Source organism: Castor canadensis, chromosome 2 (assembly GCF_047511655.1).
Source record: "Castor canadensis chromosome 2, mCasCan1.hap1v2, whole genome shotgun sequence".
Taxonomy (NCBI): domain Eukaryota; kingdom Metazoa; phylum Chordata; class Mammalia; order Rodentia; family Castoridae; genus Castor; species Castor canadensis.
The window spans coordinates 44,917,394-44,939,394 of record NC_133387.1 but is presented as its reverse complement, the minus strand read 5'-3'; the positions used below and the strand labels follow the sequence as shown (position 1 = coordinate 44,939,394).

The following is a 22,001-nucleotide window of genomic DNA, read 5'->3' as shown; positions in this document are numbered from 1 at the left end:
ACATGTGGCAGGGGAGCTACATTTGTTCAAGTAATACTCATTCAAAAAGCTGTGCTGGTAGGACATCTAGTATAGACGCTGAGCAGCTCAGAAATGACATTGTTGATAACAGACAACATCATAGTCATTAGCATGAAGAATTCATTCATTCTACAGAAAGCAAGATCCTAAATTCATCATCCTATTTACTAAACACAGTAGCACAAGAGGTTTTGAGCAACACTGAATTTTCAGGGATTAACATAGAACTAAGTACTGACCCCTTCTCCAGCACTTAAGATAACACTGTTACTGAGACTGGCTGATGATTCTCTTCATTCTCAACTAAAATTGGTCTTCATTTAACAAAATGTTTTTAACATAAGTTGTTATGGCAATGTCTTCAAGTAATGTACATACAGATTTGGAGATCATAAAAGTTTAACTTTAGATTACATTAATTTAAGATAATTATTTTTGATACAATTTATAGTGTGTATGGATTTGGAATTATTTTACTGCTTCTCTGAAGAGAACTGGTCAAGGTATAAAACCTAACTGGCCACACCAGTAATCATAGTTATTCTGGAACATCCTGTTCTATCCCCATCACATCCCTTCCTGTCCACCCCCAACATTATTTGGTGGAAGACAGTAATTCCATATTAAGGACAATGCCAGATAAAAGGAAGGGAAAAAAAGTTAAATGATTCCACTAATGCTTTCAGTGATCACATTACACTTGTTTGGCATTAGGATATGCTGTTTTAAAATCCAGAAAAAAAGAGATACCTCACAAATTACAGAAGATGTAAATTTTTCTTATTCTTTTCATTTATCAAAGAATAATGGACATGGTAGAATTTGTGAATAAATCCTTAACATAACTGGCCAGGGTTTCACTTGGTAGATCTAAGACCCAATTTACCAGTTATGAAATTCTAAGTTTGTGTTGAATACATACATAACTAAAAGAATAAATGAAATGACCAATAGTATGTACCATTTTAATTTTTATTAATAAAATAGAAACTTAAACTGAAGACAACTGCTTTGTTTTTGCATCTTATCTGAGCATAAACTGGAGTGGTAATTTTTTTTATAAAAGGACTTAGGTGAGAACTGTCAGTAGAGTAGTTCCATCAAAACCTGCCAATCAGAATATCTAACGTTTGGTAAATGAAACATTAAAAAGAACAAATTAAATATCAGAAATCACAGAAGTCTTCTCTAAGTCTTCAATGTAGTTTACTTACAATCATAAAAAAAATTCATTAAGATCAATCATGTTGCATAATCCCTAAAGGAAAAAACTGAGGGAACTCATGGATAATTTTCACAGCTTCGTTGTAAAGTCCAAGATCTGAAAGAAACATGTAAGCAAACGTGGAAAGTTGTAGCATTAATCTCAAGGATTTCTATCTATTTCTCTTTTTTCTCTCTTAAGAGAGTTCAATTTATTTTTACAAATTGGTTTCTAAAACTGAGATATAGATCATCATACTTATTTAACTGAGGTTCCCCAAAATGAAGCGACATGGGAGATACAAGACCATCCATATTGTTGTCTATTATACAGGCAGCAGTTTCTGTCCGGTCATGTTTTAGGTGTTACTGCATTGCTCCATGCCTTCAATTCATATATTAAAATAATTTTGTTTATCATATTTTAAACATTTCTCTTTGCACAAATATTAGTCTCTACTGAGCTTCCTTCACATACAAGATCTACTTAGAAACAGGCCAAAATGTCCTCCTCCCATTTTCCTTTGATGAGAAAACTATAGAAATTGAAAATATGGCAGGACTGAGATTTAAGATCAATACATATCAAATTAAGAATAAAACTGTTTTCTTCCTAATAACATAAAACCATTAAAAATATTTACCAAAAGGACTGCTATCTTCTTTAAACTGGACATAAGATGTACACATGATGGTTGCCTTGGCTGTTACTCTTCCAACTACTTCCACTATACCAGAGATTTCTTCATCGAGCTAGGACATTGAACAAAATGTCAGTTTGGAGTTATCACAGTTTCAGTTGATTAATTTGGAAAATTGGTATACAGTATACTCATCTTTCAAACTGTTTTAGTTTACCAATATTCCATAGTAATAAAGTAACTTTAAAATTTGCCAATGTAAAACTTTAACCTTAGCTTGTTAAAAATACTTCAGTCCTTAACTGATTGCCTGCTACAAGTCCTGTTACTTTCCTTGGTGACTTCTATTTCCAAAAATTCAGCTAAACACTTAAGCTGAAGACAAATAAACTTTAATGAAATTGAGAATCTCCATAATTTCTATAAGAATTAATTTGTTCGAAAGCAGAGGAACTTTCTACATTTAAATTTCATGAAATGTATTCTGTATAGATTAACCAAACAGCACATGGGTTTGTCTTCATTAAAGACTAAGAAATGCTTTTTTCATATAAACATGAAATGCAGAAATAAATGACACTTGAAAATATATGTAAGTAAAAAGAGAAAATAAAACCAGGAATGGTGGCATACACCTAGAGTCCCAGCTGTCACTTGAGCCCCAGTATTACAAGACAGCCTGGGCAACATAGCAAGACTATGTCTTAAAAGAGAGGAAAAAAAAGGAAAGAAAGGACAAAAAAAGAAAGATTTTTCTTACACAATTTTATGGTCTTTCTTATAAAGAATAAGAACTGTTATCCAACCAACACTTAATCATTGATTAGGAATGTAATGGGAAATATAATAAAAGGGAAGATATGAATTTAGAGGAAAGTTTTCCAAGCACATCCTTTAGATGTCCTTTCCAAAAATCAGAATCAGCAACAAACTAAACCAAGATGAAGAGAGTTAATACTTAAACATACTGGCTCCATCAACTCAATGGTTCCATTTTTTCCTTCTCCATCTGACAGAATAAACATTTTTCCAGTGGGATGAATCTAAAAAAGAAACATACAATTAAAAAATAATCCCACATAAATAAATCCTTTAAAATCTCATTAAAAATTTTGAAAAATGACCAAAGGAGAGCACATTGACCCTAACTTGAGTATAAAACAATTGTTTTTCAAACAGTTTATTTGGCTTAAATTACCCTATGCTAAAAACAAATTAAGGAGGCTTGTACTATCTAAAAGTGCGAATCTCTCGTACTCATGATTTAGATAGAACAGATCTCACAGAGAGTATGTTTTAAAAATCAGCTATGACGAAGTCAAAGGAGACTTCATCCAGACCTGCCTGTCAGGTCTGGATTCTGCTCCTGGGAGGCAGCTGCAGGTGCAGTCAAATCTGGCTTGAATGCCAGCTTTCCCATCTGCTGTTGCCCTGCAAATTTCAGTTAATCACCCAGCACTCTGGCTCAGTTTCCCTGTGAAGTCAGTTGGAATAACACACTTCATTTAGGGGGTGTGTGGATAAAATGAACTACTAAATAAACCTTTAGAAAGGTTTTTCTTTCTCTAGGTTTTTTCAGTCACTGATTCTGAGACTTTGGGCCTGTTTCTCACCTTTAGGATAAGGGGACTGCACTCAAAAGAGGAGTAAGATATTGGGCTGTTACGGGATCTGGAAGGGACATGAAGAAATGTTTCATGGAGAAGAAACTACAAGAAAACAAGGTTAGAGAGCAGAGACAACTGCAGAAGAGAGGGCATATTAGCCTAGCTGGCATCTGTTAAGTCTGGCGAAACCAAAAACTCTGAAGGTAGTATACCTGAAAGTCAGGTGTATAATTTCCGTTAGGTAATCACAGGCATAACGGAGGCAACAGGCAATGGAATTTAGAACCTAGAAACCTTTCTCTTCTGCGCAGTAAAAGAAGCTCCAAAACGGTAGTGTAATTGCTAAACTGTGGGAAAATTCTCCTCGTGCAAGATAAAGCAATCGGGAAGGCAATGATGGTCTGAGGCTTTCTGCCCTCCATCCTCTGTTATTCACTCTGAATCCACCACCCTGGTGGTCACAGGGTCCCTCCCTCTGGCTACACATAGGAGAGCCCAAGACCACTAGTCCACGCACCTTTTCCAGCCTTCCGACGAAGCAGACTGGCCGGTCTATGAACTGAGCTAGCATGGTGGCATTGACGCGAGACTTTGGCAATTCCATTAGATCCACCATGATTTATGCCGCCAAAACCTGCGATCTGAAGAAAACAAGCGGATGACTGAAATTGAGCGTCTGTGGAGCCAATTTCCTCCACACCAATCATCGAACATTAGTGTGAGAGCTCCGCCAATCAAATACGCGGAAATCTCTAATGACGTCACTCTATCCGGGACCGAACTGGTGAACGAGCGGAACGCGTCCGGAAGTGGGAGTCGGCTGCTTAGTGACGCGCCGCGTTCCGGAAGTCGCCTGGATCCTAGGCGGAGTGACAAAGGAGGCGGGATTTGGAAAGGCGGAGTCTGACGTTACTTTACCCGGATGTGGGGCTTCCCTGCGGCTACTTGACCCCGGAACTGGGGTGACCAGCTCTGGTGCTGGTGAGGGTAGCGGACTACGGCGCGACTTCAGGTACCTCTTCTCGCGGGAGGCGCCGCAACCTTACTGTTTCCTTCTCCCTGCGACTGAGTCAAAAGAGCTAGGCAAGAGTTGCTGCCGTTCGGGCGCCAGCTGCCGTTCGGGCGTTCTTGGTGCTATGCACCGGCGGTGACAGTCACTCCGCCTCCCCCTTCCTGGTTCTGCATGGGACGCGCGAGATGCTTGATGAATGAAATCTGGGATTCGGCTTTTTATTTATGTGTTTGTTTGTTTGTTTTGACACCCACCTTCTTGAAAAAGGGCAGCGGGGTCGTCAGTGGGCTCTAGTTGCTTGGTGGCGGAGAGTCGATTTTACCTTACAAGCTGCGTCACTTTACCGCTGTTCTCCACCAGTAAGAAAGGAGGTTGAGCAGATTACAGACAACCCTTTCTAGTCCTCACGGTACGGAGATGTTGGTGATAGCAGAGATCAGAAGAAGCATTTGAGGCGGGGAGAGACCCGAGGAGACCGGCTTAAGGAGATGTTAGACCTGGGCAAGGGCGCTTCCACGTGAAGACATAACGAGGGCGTTGGTTTCGGCCAAATGATTAATGTACTCTTAACTCCTCTGCAGTCTTTACACCATTGCTTTCTCACCCCAGTACACTGGAGGGGAGAGCCGGAGGTCTGGAAGAAAATCTTTCAAGATTTAGGGGTATTCTCGAATCTGTCGCTTGCACATTGTGTGGTGTGAAGCCTGTGGTTACTGATTTTAAGGGCTACGATTGGTACCTGCCTTGCCTTGGAGATTTCAGAATGAGTGCTAATTAAAAATGCCTTCAAACGGTGCTGCAGAAATTGGGAAAAAATTAATTGGTGTTACAATTTTGTGTAAGTCGAGTCAGAATTTTCCCAAAGCCTTTTTCCAAATGAGTTGTCATGGTTCAAATTCGGGTACCTAACTGGAGAATCAGATTTAGTCTTGTAGTTGCCTTAAGCAAAGAAAATCCATTTTGAGATTTCATATATAAGATTGAGATCTCATGTGCCATATTTTAATGACAGCTTCCCTCAGTGTTTATTTAGTACTTGATAGGTTTCTCTTAGTTCTGTCGTCACTAAAACAAGTTTAAAGGATTTCATTAAATTTGGAGCGCTTTTCAGTTGATGTAAAGAAAAGTAGTGATTCTACGGGTCAATAAAACCTGTATTCCTCCATAAAGCTTTAATATCTTTTGGACTTTAACACTGCTTTGCAAAGAAAGTTTGTGTGCATTATATAGGGTAGGATGAACATGTCTTTCATCCAGCAAGTGTGACACTTGCTAGGCAGGTGCTCTATAGCTTAAGGCACACCTCCAACCCTACATGTGTCTTTAATAATATTAAAAAAATTTCCCTCAATGTATTAGATGCTAATATCAATTGTTTTTATTACAGTTAAAAGACCACTTTTATTTATTTATTTATTTTTAAAATTTCTTTTATTCATATGTGCATACAATGTTTGGATCATTTCTCCCCCTACCCCCTCGCTACCAGGCAGAAACTATTTTGCCCTTATTTCTAATTTTGTTGAAGAGAGAGTATAAGCAATAATAGGAAGGAACAAGGGTTTTTGCTAGTTGAGATAAGGATAGCTATACAGGGCATTGACTCACATTGATTTCCTGTGCGTGGGTGTTACCTTCTAAATTAATACTTCTCGAACCTTTTCTCTAGTTCCTGGTCCCCTTCTCCTATTGGCCTCTGTTGCTTTCAAGTTTTTGCATTAGTTCCTTTGCATTGAGGACATCAAATGCTATCTTTTTTTTTTTTGGGTTTCTTGCCTATCCTCATACCTCCCTGTGTGCTTTCGCCTCATCATGTGATCAAAGTCCAATCCTCTTGTTGTGTTTGCCCTTGATCTAAAGTCTCCATATGAGAGAGAACATAGGATTTTTGGTCTTCTGGGCCTGGCTAACCTCACTCAGGATGATCTCCAGTTCCATCCATTTACCTGCAAATGAAAAGAGTTCATTCTTCTTCATGGCTCAGTAGTATTCCATTGTGTATAAATACCACATTTTCTTAATCCATTCATCGATAGTGGGGCATCGTGGCTATTTCCATAACTTGGCTATTGGGAATAGTGCTGCAATAAACATGGGTGTGCATGTGCCTTTTGAGTAACCTGTGTTGCATTCCTTTGGGTATATCCCCAAAAGTGGTATTGCTGGATCATATGGCAGATCTATGTTTAGATTTTTAAGAAGCCTCCAAATTTTTTTCCAGAGTGGTTGTACTAGTTTGCATTCCCACCAGCAATGTTTAAAGGTTCCTTTCCCCACATCCTTGCCAACACCTGTTGGTGGTGTTTCTAATGATGGCTGTTCTAACAGGGGTGAGGTGGAATCTTAGTGTGGTTTTGATTTGCGTTTCCTTAATGGCTAGAGATGGTGAGCATTTTTTCATGTGTTTTTTGGCCATTTGAATTTCTTCTTTTGAGAAAGTTCTGTTTTGTTCACTTGCCCATTTTTTATTGGTTCATTAATTTTGGTCGAGTTTAGTTTTTTGAGTTCCCTATATATTCTGGTTATCAGTCCTTTGTCTGATGTGTTGCTGGCAAATACTTTCTCCCACTCTGTGGGTGGTCTCTTCAGTTTAGAGACCATTTCTTTTGTTGAGCAGAAGCTTTTTAGTTTTATGAAGTCCCATTTGTCTATGCTATCTAAAAGACCACTTTTAACCAAAGGCCTTTTTAAAAAGAGATGAACAGAGGATAATTTAAAACAGCTTTTTGTCAGGAGGCTGAGGTGGGAGGATAATGAATTGGGGGCCAGCCTGGGCTACATAGCAAGACCCTTTCTCAAAAACCAAACCAACCAAACAAAAACCACCCCAATGTTTTGGACTTTTTTTGTTTATTTTTTTCTCCACTTCAAAGAGTTTGAGATTTCATTTCTCCTTCTCCTTTGCTCCCTTTTCCCCTTTGTCCCTTTGTCTCCTTGCCTCCATCAAACTTTCTTCTTACAAAACAACCCCTCTTCCCTCCCCAAGTAGTAGAGAAAAAAAGATTCTAGTCCTCATGAGAGATTTTTTCCAGTGAGAAGACAGACATTAAAAATAGCAAGTAAATAAGTGGTAAGTTAAATAGTGGTAACTACTAAGAAAAAAATCAATTTGCCAGAGGGATCACATTGATGAGCAAGTGGAAGCCAAGGTGGCTAAAGGAGGCGTGAAATAGGGGAGCAGTAAGAGAGTCTGTTTTTACTTTTTTAAATTTAATAATCATTACCTTCATCATTCTTTTTTTTAATGGTTCTGGGTGCAGTTACACTGTAGCATTTACTAAGGTTCTTAAGATGTATCAAATATATCATACTTGAATTCCCCCTTCCACTTCTCTCCCCTATCCTCCCTCCCCTGTTTCCTAGAACCCTTTCAACAGGTCTCATTTTTGCATTTACTTACATGTGTATACACTGTTTGCACCATGTTCATCCTTGACTTTTTTATGCTTCTTTTTTTTATTGTTGTGCTGGGTGGGGGTACATTGTGGCATTTACAAATGTTCTTACAATATATCAAATATATCATACTGGAATTCACCCCCTCCATCATTCTCCTTTATCCTCCCTCCCACCATTCCTGGAATAGTTTCAACAGGTGTTATTTTTCCATTTACATACATGTGTACACAGTATTTGCACTATATTCACCCTCCCTGTGCCCTTTCCTCACCTCCCCCTACCTCCCACTAGTACCAACTCCTGCAGGCAGGACCTGTTCAGCCCTGCCCTCCTGTTCTCTGATTTTGTAAATGAAAAAAAAAAAAGACATTTAAGTTAGCCAGGTTCAGAAGATGCATGTTTTCTCTCATATGTGGGATATAGACCTAATACAAATACAGAAGTATTACAAAAATAGGTCATGCTAAGGGGAGGTCACATACTAGAGGGGAAGTGTAAAAGAATATAGAATTTTTGGATGTTTTGACACTAAAAAAATTTATTATGAAATGCATAATGCCCAGAGAAGAGTATATATAGCTGATATGTATGGTTTTGAGAGGATATTTAAAAGAATCCATGTGAGCCTCTCATTCAGCTTAAGAAGTGAAACTTTACCACTGTCGGGTAAAGTTTTCTCCCAACCAACCTATCTTGAATAACACTTTTTGCAATCTGTGTTAAGCTTCTATTAGATTTCTGTTGTATCGCAGGTGTAGACATTTGTAAGTGATAATACTGTTTAGTTTTGCAAAACCTTTGACCTTTATGTAAGTGGAATCATATGTATCTTCTGACTTGTTTCTTTTGCTAATTTTTGAGATTCATCCATGTTGATGAATGTGGGTAGAGTTTATTCTGTTTCTCTGCTTTTTCACTCTATTATTGACTGGCTTTTAATTGCATTCTTTTCTATTGTATACAGAGCTACTGTGATATTCTTGTGCTTATTTTCTGGTGTGCTTGTGAAACTGTATCAGTAGCATTGCTGTAACATATGGTGTAGACCTTTAGCTTTACTAGTAAAAACAAATGATTTCCCTAAATGCTGTTATTTTTGTCTTTATCAGGAGTATTGACTCATATTCTTGACAGCCCTTGAAGTTGTTTCTCCCTAATCATCTGATGAATATAAAATGGCTTCTCGTGATCTGAATCTGTATTGCCTGATAATAATAAGGTTGAACATCTTTCCAAGTACTTATTGGCCATTTGTTTACCTCTCCTGATTGTTTCCCCTGCTGATTTTTCTTTTTCTTATATTTGAGAGCTTTTTATGTTAGCATGGTTAATAATGCAACAGTGCGTTCTTGATTTTTGGCATAGTCCCATTTTCTTTTTATGACTAGAAAGACCTGTTGCTTTTAATATAGCCAAATCTTTTTCCTTAAGTTTACTATAGTTTGAAAGGCCAATTAAAAATCATATGTAAGATTGCTTCACCAAGCTCTTAAAGATATTCTATTTTTCGTAAAATTTTATAGTTTTGGCTTTCATATTTAGTGTCCTGTCATCTAGAATTGAGTTTTATGTATGTTGTCAGGTAGGAATCCAATTTCTTTGTTTTGTTTTCATTTCATTTGTCCTGACATCCTTTATTGATTCTTATTACCTTTTGCTACTGACCTTAAGTGCCGCTTTAAGTTTGTAGGTAAATATGTGGAGTCTGTTCCTGGGCTCTTGATTTCAGATTTATTTTTCCATTTATGTACCACTACCCATTTTGTTCAAATACTGTACGTAGCCTTGTGATAAGTTTTGATGTCTGGGGCTGTGTTTTTTTAGGAATGTCTTGATTACTCTTGTCTCTTGCCATTCTGTATACAATTTAGCTTTTCAAGTTCCATGAAAGACTGTGTTGGAATTTTGATCAAAATTACATTGAATCTTTAGCTATATTTCAGGAGAAATATGTCTTAATGACAATTCTTACTATGCTTGAGATATTTTAATTCTCTTGCAATCTTTCCATACAGTTTAAAATTTTTCTACCTAAAAGTTTTGACTAGGTTATATATCTTCCTGGGTAGATACCTTGTTTTTTGTCATGCTATAAATGATATCTTTTTAAATTAAAAGATTAAGATTTTGACTGATCCTTGGTGGCATATAGAAATTGCATTCTGCTAAACTCTTATTTTTAATAATTTTCAATAAGCTTCTTTTGAGTTTTCTGTTTATATGTGAATTGCAGTTTTGCATGTTAACAATTCTTATGTATTTTATTTATTTTCTTTGCTCAGGGTAGAGCCTCCAGTACCATTCTGAACAGAAATGCATAACTTAAAGTATCATACATACACAAAGGCTTACTCTCAAAAAAGTTCAGAGACCTGCAACTCAGCACTTGTGTAGTAGTGCCAAGATATCAGGGACCCACCTTCCTTTTGTCTTTCTTCTATGCCCATTATCTAATTCCACATTAACATCATTTGGTAGACCAGGATAAGTTCTAGAGAGCATCAGCTCTCAACTCCTCTTTCCAGGAAGCAAAGAAGTGGGCCACAGAGTATACCTTTATTTAATTCAGTTTTCTAAGCCAGCAAAAGGAGCTTTCCTTGAAGTGCTTCTTAACTTGGAATTGTGCTTGTTAGGTTAAGAAATTTCCCATCTGTTCCTGGTTAGATAAGAGTTTTCACTGAATGGTTGTGGAATTTGATCAAATGCATTGAAATGAGTATATTTCCCATGGTTGAACCAAGATCTCATTTTTCAAAGACACTCAAGTTAGCTATGATGGGTTATCTTTTATTATGTACTTCTGAATTAGACTTGCTATTGTTTTGTTTAGAATTTTTGCATTTATATTAAGTGAGATTGGTCTATAATTTTCCTTTCCTGTATAGTTCTTGTCATATTCTGGTGTTAAGAGTTCTTGTTTCATGAAATGAATCATAAAGTGTGTCTTCTGTTAACTTCCCAGGATTTTGTGTAAAATTGGAATTATCTGTTTATTGACTGTTTGGTACAACTCACCTGCAAAACCTTCTGAGTCTGGTATAGTTATCTATGATTATTGCTTCACACATATCTCACACATTTTCATAAAAAAGTACATGCTCATTATAATAAGTATTCAATATATAGTATAGCTACCTGTGACATACTCCATGCATTTTTGTAATTACATGTTCAGTATAATTAGTTCTAAATAATCTCAGTTTCAAGCATACTTCCTTTTTGACTCAAGGGTTATTTGCTTTTGTTTCCAAATGTGTAGGTTTTATAGTTATTTCGTTGTTAATGCTTATGTAATTTCATCCTACTTAGAGGATTTGGTCTATCCAATACTAACTTTTTGAAAATATCTGAAATTTGCCTTGAAATTTTTTTTTTTTTTTTTTGCAATACTGGGGTTTGAACTCAGGGTGTACATCTTGAGCCACTTTACTGCCCTTTTTTGTGAAGGGTGTTTTTGAGATAGTGTCTTGTGAACTTTTTGCCTGGGCTGGCTTTGAACTGCGATCCCCTGATCTCTGCCTCCTGAGTAGCTAGGATTATAGGTATAAGCCATTGGCAATTTTTATAAATGTTTAATGTGTGCTATCCTGGTAGCTTTGGTAACTTTAACCTTGAAGTTCTGATGTCTTTTGCTATGTTTTGAAGGCTTGTTATTTAGTACATACAAGAGGATTGTGAAGCAAAATGGTGAAATTATGTAGTCACTCCCTAATTATGCCCTTTGCATACAGTTCATATTGTCTGCCACTATTATAGACATACCAACTATCTTTTGCTTAGAATTTTTTTGGTATCATTTTTTATCCTGTATTTCACTTAGGGGAGACAAGACCCATGGGCTTGGATGCTCATCTCATCGTCTCTTTGGTGGTTTAACTGAAAGGTATTCTGGCAGGTCTCCACTCAAGGTAAGAAAATGCTGTACCAGCCTTTGGGCTCCTGTGGCTTCCTTCTTCTTAACAAGGTCATTTCCTTAATCTCATTAGGCCATAGGTGGCTAGGTATATGGGAGTCCCTTCCTCTTTATTAGAACACTAATGTTTGGTGGATCATGAATGATTTGCTGTTTCTCTGCTTATTTGATACTTAAACTGTGTGACCTTTGTGTTATTATGTTTGTTTTAGCCTGACAGCTTTCACCTTTTTTGAGTCCTTGTTTTTTAGCTTTCTCTCTTATAAATAGTGCATATAGCTGGCGATTAGGTTTTTCTAACTATCTTTTTTTCCCATTTTCATTGATTGTTATTACTGATATATCTAGATTCATTTTTATAGTAATTTTGTGCTTCCTTTATGTGCAGCTTTTTTGTTTATTTCTTTCCCTCTTTTGCACTGAATTTTTGTTACTTTTTCTACTTATTCCTCTGTATTAGTTTGAATGTTGTAAATTCAATTTTTGTGGATTTTGAGGTAGTCACTCTACATTTCTTAGTCTGCTAATGTTTGTGTCTCCCAAATTCATGTGCTGAAATCCTGATCTCCATACTCTTTAGAACTAAGGTCTTTGGGAGGTGAGTATGCCATGAGGGCAGAACCCTGGAATGGGATTAGTGTCCATATAAAAGAATTTGGAGAGAGATCCCTTCCCCTTCTGCCATGTTAGATCGTAGAGAAAGGATGGCTATACATGAATTAGGAAACTGGTGGCCCTCAATAGATACTTAATCTGTCACAAATATCTAGTTGGGGATAATTTTGATTTAATCACATAGAAATCTCAGGCAAAGGACCAACTGTTTTAGTGCTGACATCCCTGAGTCCCAGAGGTTCACAAGGTGGGGTACCAAATCCAGCAGTTTATGGCTGTAAGCCTTGAGAACTAGAGGCTTATAGCTCCAAGCTTTCAGAGCTGGATACATTGCTCTAGGTGCTCAATGCAGAGGCTTATTGCTCTGGGCTTAGAATACTAACACCTAGTGGCTGTAGTTAACAGTTGCTCAGCTTTGTGTGTTAACTGTTGGCACTGTCTTGAACTCTTCCAGCAACTGGAGCTTGTAGTCTTTCTGCTCTGCACAGCCTCTCATCTTCTGTAGTCTCAGCTTCTCCAGCACCTCTTGCCCTCTGAATACTTCAGCCATCCTTCATAGTCTTAGCCTCTTGTAGTTTCTGCCTCAGTTGCTTTCTGGGACTCCTAGCTGCCTCCTAGGATTACAGCTCAGAGCTTTGAGTATCAGGGCCCTTAGGTCTCTGAGATGTGCTGGAACTCTTAGTCACCTTTTGGTGTTACAGCTTTGAACTTTGGGGATCAGGATCCTCAGCTCCTGGTGGCTCTCTGGAGCTTTTAAGCTGCTTTTGCAGGGCTGCTGGCACTGTTGGGGCTAGAAGTACTGGGTTTTGTCTGTTCTTTGTGCAACTTGCTCAACCCACTCCACCTGTGATGAAGACTACAAGTAATGAAAGACCATTTGGAAGAAGCCTTTACTGGGGTCTACTGTTAGAATATGGGAGGTGGGGTAGATACCCAGGAGAGAAGCCTCCCAGACCAGATCCAAAATAATGGAAAACAGTGTGTTTATATAGCCAGAAGAGGGATGTGGTATACAATTGTAATTCCACCAATCACAGCCCTGCATAGGCATGGAATCTACTTCTACCAATCATAACCTTTACCTATTAATTCATCATGAGCCTTGCTTATGAACCAACCATAAGCCTTTCATTGTACCAATCACAGGCTCTCTGCTGAGTCACTGGGAAGATACTTCTTCTCCCTTCCTAAGTGATAAATAGCTTCACGGTGAACAAGGTCATATAGAGTTCTTTGGGATTATCTTGCCCAGAGTGCAGTCTTCCAAGGCCCCAAGGCTGGAACAAGTTACCTAGAGCAGTCATGACTGAAGCAAGGCCTCCTGAAGCAGCTTCACCAGTAGCTTTGGTTGCAGTGGTCCTTGCAGCTTGAGTAGTTTCCTCAGAGTGATTTTGAAGTATTCAGAATAGCTAGACTATCTGGCCAGTTGCCAAAGAAGAGTTGGTTGACAGCTCCCTACTTAATACAGCCAAGGTGTAAGAGAAGGATTTGTCAGCTGTCAATCAGAGTCAAAATGGCCTGACACCCAACAGCTTAGCTTATTTGAAGGAAAAGTAAACATTAAAGGGTATTACAATAAAGACATCATTAACATTAACATTAACATTAACATTCCTAATAGTACTTAACAGTGCTTAACATCTAGGAAAGGTTGGGTCCTCCTGTTTGCCTCAAATCCACTGATCGTTGATTTCCAGTCTGCACAGCTTGAGAAATAAATTTTTGTTGGTTATAAACTACCTAAGTCATGGTATTTTGTTACAGCAGCATGAAGACTAAGACACATGCATATTAGACTTCAAGTTACTTTACAGAAAACCCTGTGACTCCATTTACTTTTTCCCAGTTTTTATGCTTCTGTCTGTAGGGACTTAGTTCTGTCCTTATTTCTTGTAACTTCACAAATTACACATTTTTAATGCTTTATGCAGTTAATATTTGCTTGAAATTACCCATATATTTCTCTCCCTCTTTCTTTTTTTTTTTTGGCTTACTATTTTTACATTTCAAAGTTCTAGGATTATTTTCCTTCTTTTTGAGGTATCCTGTGTAGAAATGCTTTTTGATAAGAATCTTTGTTAGTAAGCTGGCAGTTTGTGTTTTTCTGAATATGTTCATTTCATTTTAGTCCTCAGAAAATACTTTCACTATTTTTCTGTGGTATAGAATTCTAAATGAATAGTTAATTCTTTCGAAACTATACTGCAGTGATATTTTACTCTTGTAATGTCTGCTTTCATTTAAAGTACAACTTTTATGTCTATCTGCATGATCCTCAGTTTGTCTTTGGTGTTCTTCAGTTCTGTTATCTAATGCAGCCTGATGTGGATTTCTCTTACTTAGTTTACTGGTAAATATGTTGTGCTTTGTGAATCTGGTAATTATTGTCTTTATCACTCCTGGGACATTTCGAACCATTACCCCTTTGAATATTGTCTTTCTCCCACTCTTACTAACTCCTTCTGGAACTCCAATTAGAGTTTAGATTTAAGAAGGGCCTTACTTGATCTCTGTTTTATAGTGCCAATGGTTTTGATTCTATGTGCTGAATTCTGGATAATTTTTCATAGCGTCTAATTTACTAATTCTTTGTAAGTTGTCCCATTCGTGCTTCCATATTTTAATACTTTTGTTTCTAGAAGCTTTGTTTGGGTCTTTTTACAAATCTTACTATAGTCTCTCATTCTTTTGTCGTGGTTTCAAATCTCTGCTTCTTCATGTGTTATAGAGTGTATAGTGTCTTTTTATATTTTATTTTTGATATCCACAGTCTTTATAGGTTTGATTTTTATAGTGTCTTTGATTCTGCTGACTCTTTCTTCCTGTGGTTTTTGTTTCTTCATTTGTATAGTAGTTCAAAATTATGAATTCATGTTTCATGGGACTTTTTGTTGATTTCTTTGAGGTTTGGTTTTAGGGTGTGTTTCTCAAGAAAAGATTTATGCTTCTTTCTTCCAGCAGTGTTTAGGCCCCAGGCTTTGTGCCTGTTCCTTGTGGGACATGGATCATTAAAAACCAGGCTTTTATCCATTAGAACTCAGCAATGGTCACAGGGAAAATATTAGTTCTGGTACTTGCTTATATCCCAGTGAATTTGTGCATCTTCTTCCTTCTGGCTTCTATGCAATTTTTTTTCTTTTATCTCTTATTGGCTTGGCCAAACATTAAAAACAAAGCACTTAAAATATTTAATACAGCATTTTTAAATAAACTGTACTGAGAGTGACTTCTCTGAACATCCAGTTTGCCATATTATCAGAAATACATATTTTGGTATTATTTTTGGCTAATACGTTTAACAAGTGTACATCTGGCTTGTTGTAGCAAATGTTTTGTGAGAGAGCCTGTGTGGGAATTTTGCTGGTCACTGAAGAGAACAAATCCTCTGTACATTAACCAAGACCTCAATGCCAAGGAATCTGAGGTTAGTAGTGATGCTACAGGAAAGTATTGGGTGGAAAGTGAAATGATTGGTTTCATAGTTTAAGAGAAACATTCTGACTTCATAATGAAGAATGACTTAGAATATCCTAATCAAGGTGTTTTTGATACAAGTAACTTTAAAGTAGCTTAAGGGCTGGTGGAATGGCTAAAGTGTTAGGTCGCCTGCCTAGCAAACGTGAGACCCTGAGTTCAAACCCCAGTACTACAAAAAAAATAAAGTAGCTTAAAACTTTGATTATTAATTTTGATAAAATATGCATGACAAAGTTACCTTTTAACCATTTTAAGTGTACAGTTCAGTGCATTAGGTACATTCATATTATTGTGTAACCATCACCACCATCTAATTCCAGAACTCTATTTATCTTCCAAAACTTAAACGCTATACCCTAGCACAATGAAAAAAATAATTGAATGAATTAACAAATTCATTAACAAATGCCTGAAGGTTAAAAGAAGATTTTTATTTAAAGAGAAAGTAAAGACTTTTGATGATGCAGTTAAGCTGCATTGAAAAATCAAAAGGTACAGTTGTGTAGTGGGTGGTTTTGAAAGCGAGTCCTTTTGAAAGTTGAATGAGAATGGTTTCTGCTGTGTAGTAAAGGTATTAAAGTGATCAAATAGAGAAGACCCACACTGAATAATGTATTCTTTATTCATTCTGGGTTCCCCTGTGCTATAGAGAGTTATAAAGAGGTTTGAAATCATATCAGATGACTTTATTCTGCCATAAGACATTATTTAGATGTGTTTATCTCACTTAAGATTTATGTGGGAGTTATTTTTTGTTGGATTTGTCTGAAGTTTTTTTTTGTTTGTTTCTCATCTCAGAGTTATAACATTGGAGTAGTTAGTATTGTACTGGTAGCATACATTGTGTCATTTATCCCGAACTAAAATGATTTGTTGTTGGCAGTTATGTGGAATTATGCTTGTAACTTTTGCAAAACATAAAAATATATCATGATATCACTGATTTAGAAAAATCAGATGACACAAGTGAAGTCTGGCACTCTTGGGCTTAGAGGAATTTTTGTTACCCAGACAGTACTGCTTGTGGTCAATATTGAAGGAGTTTCTTTCCTCTAATGCTTTGGTTCTCAACCAGGGCAAGTTTTGTTTTCCAGAAAACATTTGGCAATGTCAGAAGACATTTTTGGTTGTCACAACTGAGGCAGAGGAGAGCATTTAGTGGGCAGGGCCAGGAAGGCTATTTAACATATAATATATAGGAAGCCTCCCACAGTGAAGAGTTATCTGACTCCAACTGCTAAGAATGAAAACATTAAGACACATTGGTCTAAAGAAATAAAAAATTTCCCCTCCTAAATGAGTAGGATCAAGGGAGACTTTATTATTCTGTTCATTTTTTAATATTATGAATAAGGGATAATAAAGACGAAAAGTAATCATTTCTTATCACTGGCAAGCCATGTTTCTTGATTCTAACGATAATAGGGCAGTTAAATAAAAAGAAAATAAGCAAATAAAAAACCCCTCCAAATTTATGACTCCAAAACTAAAACAAAAACTTCCCTGGCAGTTGCTTTGAGGGTCCTCTTTATTTATAAAGTAGTGGAGGAGAATAAAATTGTTTGGTAACTGCTTTACCTCAGCAAGGCAGTCCATATTCAGTGACAGAAATAGGCTCCAAGAGGAAAGAAAATTCCCTTCTGAGTTTTCTTCTGAAGATTTGTTACTTTGTTACTAGATAAGTTGGTCACGTGGCTGTAGGAAACAATTCTGCTAGTGGCAGTATTATAGAAAAGTACATATTATGTATCACTTTCCACAGTAGCAGGATTTACTATTGTATTGACAGCATTGATCTAGATAGCTCCTGGGTTGTAGGTATCTTACCCATGAATGCTGAGTAGCAGGTAAGATTATCACATGAAGCCTCTGGGCTATTGTACATGGCAGTTAAAGCCAGCTGTTAAAAGTCATCCAGTTATGGCAATAAACTAGACTGTCCTGTTCTGTCAGTACACTTTTAATCTAGGATTTCCAGTATTGTGTTTAAGGATTTCATGTTTGGATTCCATGTGTCCTAGTTTTGAAAAACTTTTCCTGCCTTTAATTTAGTATAGAGTAAGATAAGAATTAAGACTATGATGATCATCAAAACAAAACAATATCCCTCCAAAATAAAAAAAAAAGTCTCTGTGATCCCTGAGAATATCTACACTTTAAAGTTCTCTAGAACTCCTTTGCATTCTTCTAGAATCTTTTCTTACCTGATGCTCTACAATCAACTTATAGTTCATAATCCTCCTATTTTCTTCATATTTTAAACGTGCTGTCTTGGCTAAAGATAATAATATGTTTAAGTTCTCACTTTGCTAAAAACATCATTAGGGGAAAAGTTCTTCAATAAAGAACTTATAAATCTTCAATTTTTAATGGCTGTTATATATGCACATGATGTCACTTTCCATTTAGGTGACAAGTGAAAGGTTAGAGACCAGACTCTCTTAAAAGTGAGGTTGTAGTGTCCTTGACTCTGTTCTTTGCCTTGTTTTCTTGCAAGATTTTCAGAATCAAGTGATTCTGACTGAGAAATAAAAGCAAAATTGTTCTATGGATTCAGATGAAAATTGGTAATAAAATCAAGTACAACTCCAAGAGGTAACAATGAAGATGAACCAAGCTGGGTCCATAAGGAATTGCACATGAGGTGGTGCACGTATTTATGTCCTGTCAAAGTCACTGCCATCTTACTATTTCAAGCTGAAAATGTCATTTTCTGGGCATTTGGGCAAATATATAAAACCTTTAAAAAAAAAAAAAGCTAGGTTGCCATCACCAGTTTGTACTCATCTGTATGTATTATGAAAGCACACTAATATGTTCTGAGGGCATTTCGAAATGCTCCATACAAGAGGAAGTAGAGTAGAAATAGAATTTCAAGGAGAAAAAGAACAATGAAAAGTTTCCTATTGTTAGAAAATAACTTGTTCAAGTATTTCTAAAATGGTGGATGGTGGGTATTAAAATATGGTATTTAGTTGCTGAGTGTGGTGGTGTGCACCTGTAATCTCAGCTACTCCTGAGGCAGATTGGGGATGAAGAAGCTCAATATTTGAGGTCAGTCCTGGGTAAAAACTGGAGACCCCATCTGAAAAATAAGTAAAGCAAAAAAGGGCTAGGGAAATGGCTCAAGTGGTAGAATGCCTGCCTAACAAGCACAAGAACCTGATTTCAAACCCTGGGACTGCCTCCTCTCTCCTCCCCTCCCCTCCCCACCCCTCGCCTCCCCTCCTCTCCTCTCCTTTCCTCTCCTCTCCTCTGTCTCCTCTCCTTTCTCCCTTCCCCTCCCCTCCCTCCCTCCCCTCCCCTTCTCCTCCTTCTCCTCCTCCTTCTTGTTTTATCTCTCTCTCTCTCTCTCTCTCTCTATGTGTGTGTGAATGTGTGTGTGTGTGTATATGTGTGTGCATAAAGGTGGTATTTAGTTGCCAAGCCTGGTAGTTCACAGCTATAATCCCAGCTACTCTGGAGGCAGAGGTAAGAGGATTTTGGTCTAGAGCCAGCCTGTGCAAAAGTGGGAAACCCTATCTGAAAAACAAATTAGAAGCAAAAGGACTGGGATTGTGGCTCAAGTATAGAGCACTTGCCTAGCAAGTGGGAGGCCCTAAATTCAATCTTGAATACTGCCCTCCACTCCCCCAAAAAGTGTTATTTAGATTTCATTGGATACATTTGAAAGAGTGATGTCTTGTTTCAACATAGAAATATTTATTGTATACTAGAAACTATAGTGTCCTTTTATAAGTTTTCAGTGGTGAGTTTTAGAATACAACTGAAGTGCATACCAGTGCGTACTTTTAAAAAAAAATTTAAGGGGGTACGTGAGTGTCAATCATGACACGTTTTTTGCTTGTTACCCAAAGAGACACATTGCTTATCATGATTTAATAGATACATCCCAAAGTAAAAGCTCATGAAACATTACTTACAATATATCATGCTACCAGATAATCATTTTTGCCTTTTTTTCCTCCTTTTCCCCCCCCTTCTGTTTCATTTCATTAAAAAAAAAAAATCTGGTCTTGACCTTATAAATTGAGTTTATACTGATTGTAGGGTTGGGACCTGTAGTTTGAAAAACAAAACCCGACTAGATCCAAGATTTATTTTTTTCTTTTTAACAGTACTAGAGTTTAAATTTAGGGCCTTGTGCTTATTAGGCAAGCTCTCTACCACTTGAGCCATGCCCCTAGTCCTATTTGCTTTACTTTCCCAGATAGATTCTTGCCCTTTTTTTCTAAGTTAACCTGGACTGCAGTTCTCCTACGTGTGTCTCCCAAGTAGCTGGGATTACAGGCATGTACCATCATGCCAGGTTTGTTTGTTGAAATCATTGTCTTGCCAATGGTTTTTGCCCAGGCTAGCCTCGAGCCATGATCTTCATGATCTCCACCTCCTGAGTAGTGGGATTACAGGTGTGAGCCCCCACACCTGACAAAGATTCAGGTTTTCTTTTTGTTTATGTATTTGACCTGAGTATAAATCAGAAGTGGAAATTAAATCTATGTCAATACTTTAATTAATTGGTTTACTAACTTTTATGGAGTTCCTCTGTGATATCAGTTTAAATGTCCTTGCAATCCTCTCAAACATCTTTATCTTTTTCCCATTACACTAATAAAAAAACCCTACAAAAAAGAACCATACATGATATAGAAAAGCAGGGAGAGAATCTTTAGCAATACTGATTTGTGATTTAACTGACATTAAAGAATCAGTCTTAAAAGAAGATGGTATCTTGTCTCTCATGAATACAAAATATGTCATAGACCTTACTGAACTTAATTTAGGGGGAACTAGTGAGCTATTACAACTGATTCAAAAGAGGACTGAGTAGATCACACATTAGTGACCAAATAAGGAATGTGGAATTGATAAATGGTCACAAAATTGGTCAGTATCACCATAGCAATAATTAATATGTTCTACCAGAATCATGTTTATTTGCACGGATTATTTGCCTGTCAGTTTTCTACAAGTTATCTATCTCTTGTTGCAGAGTTATGAAACAGCCCAAACAAGCTCAAGTGGGGATAATCTGAGTAAGTGAGCTAGTCAGGATAATTATAAAGTCTCTGATCATGTTTCTTTACACTGATTAGACTTAGGCTATTTTAAGAATCCTATTCTAGGTCTAAAACTTTCCACCTGAGACCCAAGTCCAGTTTGTACAGTACTTATTCAGTCTATATGGTATTTAAAATATTTTTTGAACTTGTTTCTGTATTGCAATGTTACATTTCTAGTTTGTCTTGAAAAATCTGATTGAAATGGAATGCAATATTTTTTTCTTTTCTAAAAATAAATTTTCCTTTCCTACTTTTCCTTTTCGTATTCATAATGTCACTTTCTCAGTCCCTTGGACATGAAACTTGAGTCATCTTTTACTAGTACTTTTCATCTGTATGTTGTGGAGGTAAGTGTCACTGAGCCCTATTCCATTTAATTTCTGTGTATTCCATTTTTTCATTGCAACATTTCTTGTCTTAATCCAATCGTTTTTCATTGCAAGTTTCTAACTAACTGCCCCATACAAAACTCTCCTTAATCTCTCTCTCCATTTATTTTAAATTTAATCCTTGCCCAATACTCTAGACTTCACAAAAATATTCAGTAAATCCTGGCATACTGTTCTGAATATTCTAACATTTTCTTGACTTTTCAGCCTCTTTCATAATTTGTCTTTATCTTTCTTTTGCAGTCTTGGAGTCTATTGCTTATCTACAAAGTACCATGACTCTTGTGAGGTTAATCCTGTTGCTGTCATTTAAACATACCCTTTGCTCATATTGACCCTTCTTCCAGGAAAAGGTTGCTTATTCTGTGACTCTTTCTGGAGTCTTCTAATTCTCATTGCTCCTTATAGAATGTTTTCATACTGTTTAGTGCTATTTTAGGTAATTCATTCTTGTCTCTGAAGATTAAAGCTACAAAAAGCATAGAACACGGTTGTATACTACTTTGGTATCTTCCAGGGAAAATTAGTGAAGTTTTATCTAAATTTGTATTATATTTCCATAAGCATGCATTTCATAATCCACTGAATAGAAGAGGAAGATTAAACATTGTTGGAATTTTAATTTTTCAGTATTTTGAAGTTTACATATTTATTAAATTTT

General features: G+C 36.9%; 2 protein-coding genes across 3 annotated transcripts in view; one reads left to right on the top strand and one right to left on the bottom strand.

Moving 5' to 3' along the window:
- Positions 1-975: 975 nt before the first annotated feature.
- On the bottom strand, positions 976-4,192 carry Rpa3 (replication protein A3). The gene is made up of 4 exons (XM_020186541.2): positions 3,990-4,192; positions 2,834-2,908; positions 1,869-1,977; positions 976-1,342 (listed from the first exon to the last, which is right to left on the bottom strand). The coding sequence occupies exons 1-4, from the start codon at positions 4,086-4,088 to the stop codon at positions 1,260-1,262; spliced, it is 366 nt and encodes a 121-aa protein (XP_020042130.1). The 5' UTR covers positions 4,089-4,192; the 3' UTR covers positions 976-1,259.
- Positions 4,193-4,448: 256 nt separating this feature from the next.
- Umad1 (UBAP1-MVB12-associated (UMA) domain containing 1) overlaps positions 4,449-22,001 on the top strand; it is a 244,594-nt gene continuing 227,041 nt past the window's right edge. Inside the window, exon 1 of one of the 2 annotated variants that reach the window (XM_074064687.1) lies at positions 4,449-4,484. The gene's annotated coding sequence lies outside the window, so the exon portion shown is untranslated. The remainder of the gene's footprint in view (positions 4,485-22,001) is intronic. The other variant, XM_074064690.1, reaches the window with a different exon arrangement.